This window comes from Plectropomus leopardus, unplaced genomic scaffold (genome assembly GCF_008729295.1).
Source record: "Plectropomus leopardus isolate mb unplaced genomic scaffold, YSFRI_Pleo_2.0 unplaced_scaffold5001, whole genome shotgun sequence".
Classification (NCBI taxonomy): Eukaryota; Metazoa; Chordata; class Actinopteri; order Perciformes; family Serranidae; genus Plectropomus; species Plectropomus leopardus.
Window position 1 is genome coordinate 6,010 of NW_024654892.1, and position 1,583 is coordinate 7,592.

General features: G+C 41.5%; 1 protein-coding gene across 1 annotated transcript; it reads right to left on the minus strand.

Moving 5' to 3' along the window:
• Positions 1-201: 201 nt before the first annotated feature.
• Positions 202-921, minus strand: LOC121939525 (kelch-like protein 10; the record flags this gene model as incomplete). The annotated part of the gene is made up of 2 exons (XM_042482540.1): positions 202-582; positions 772-921. Coding segments are annotated over 2 exons (531 nt in total), but the record flags the coding sequence as incomplete, so codon positions are not given.
• Positions 922-1,583: the final 662 nt, after the last annotated feature.

The window sequence follows — 1,583 nt, forward strand, 5'->3', positions numbered from 1 at the left end:
AGATAAAAACCAACAGTTTTGTTTGGGACAGGTAGGCGTTGTGAACACAGCATCCCTATCACAGAGAATGAAACTTCTCACAAAAAGTGAAAAGTTAAAGAAACCTCTGGAATAACAGCAGTTTAATGCTCAATGAAATGTATTTATTTTTAAGATGAAGTCTTGCAAGGGTGGAAGGTGACACAAGACACTGTTGAGGTGTTAGAACAAGTTGTCTGAGTTAACATACCCATCAGACTTGTCCTCATCCTCATCCCTGAAATGCAAACGCAGCAGGTCTCGAGGGAAAACATAGTCATCCATGTTGGGGAGTCTGGACACCACGCAGCAGCTCACGGCGCTGCGGGAAACGTCCATGTGACAGGCCTGATGCCACTCATCAGTTGTTGCGTTGTAATACTCAACATTACAGCAGGTGGAGTGCCCATCGAAGCCCCCGACAACAAACAGCAGATTGTCAAGGACTTCGATGCCAAAGTTGCTGCGGGGGGTCAACATGGAGGCCGCATTCTGCCAGGTGTTGGTCCAGGGGTTGTACGCCTCAGCACTCTGCAGACGGGCAATACCATCAAAGCCACCAACCTTTGGGAAGATAGGTTAAATAAAGGGTCAAATATAAAAATAGAGATGGAAATAGTTTCTCAAGTCTTTTGCAAAGACGGCCCTCAAAATGTCTCTGAGTTTCAATAAAAAACAGATGCTGACCAAATCTTCAAATGTGTCACACAGTTTGTGTGTTACATGAGTGTCAGTAGTGTTTTGTGTACTTACTGCAAAAACATGGCCTGCATATGCCATGACACCAAGCCCACTGCGCCGGGAGCTCATAAAGCTGATCATTGTCCACTGGTCTGTCTCTGGGATGTAATATTCAGCTGTTTGCAGGCATCGGTTTCCATTGAAACCACCACAGATGTAAACCTGGAGAGAACAACAGGGGGTTTTAGTGATTTAGCACTTTTCTTGGCTTCAGATGGGAATAAATAATACAGAAGTTTTTCTACACTTTTGTGAGATAATTTGTGATTTACAGCTGGGACCCTGCATCTTATGAGGGATCTCATAGTTGAACTAAAAAATAAATTGGAACAAAAAAAAACTGTTGTCCATGTGGTCTTATTACCAGTAAGACAACAGGTGTTAATGTAAAACGTTAAAGTTACAGCTGGCAACTTTTCTGAAAATGACTTTATCACATTTGCTGAAACTGTCACTATATTCTGAAAGAAGCACAAGACAAATACTCTATGAAAAAACCCCAAACATGATCCTTTTCATCCTGTTGCATCTATGGCATTCACAAGAATTGATCACCATGCATGGAAAACAACCAATCAGAGCCGAGGAGTCTCTAACGTATCTGTCAATTGTGTCAATCACTCTGTGAATTTCAGTAAAACTCGCTCTGCCATGTACATCTCTTAATACCTCTTAATATCTCTTAACATAATAAGAAAGTTTGTGACTTTGCCACCATGTTGAAAATATACAAGCCGAAACAAAGCACCACCCACCTACTGGTGGAAACCTTCTCATTTTACAGCTAAACGGTACACTAAAATATGTTTCCAACACATTTAAAA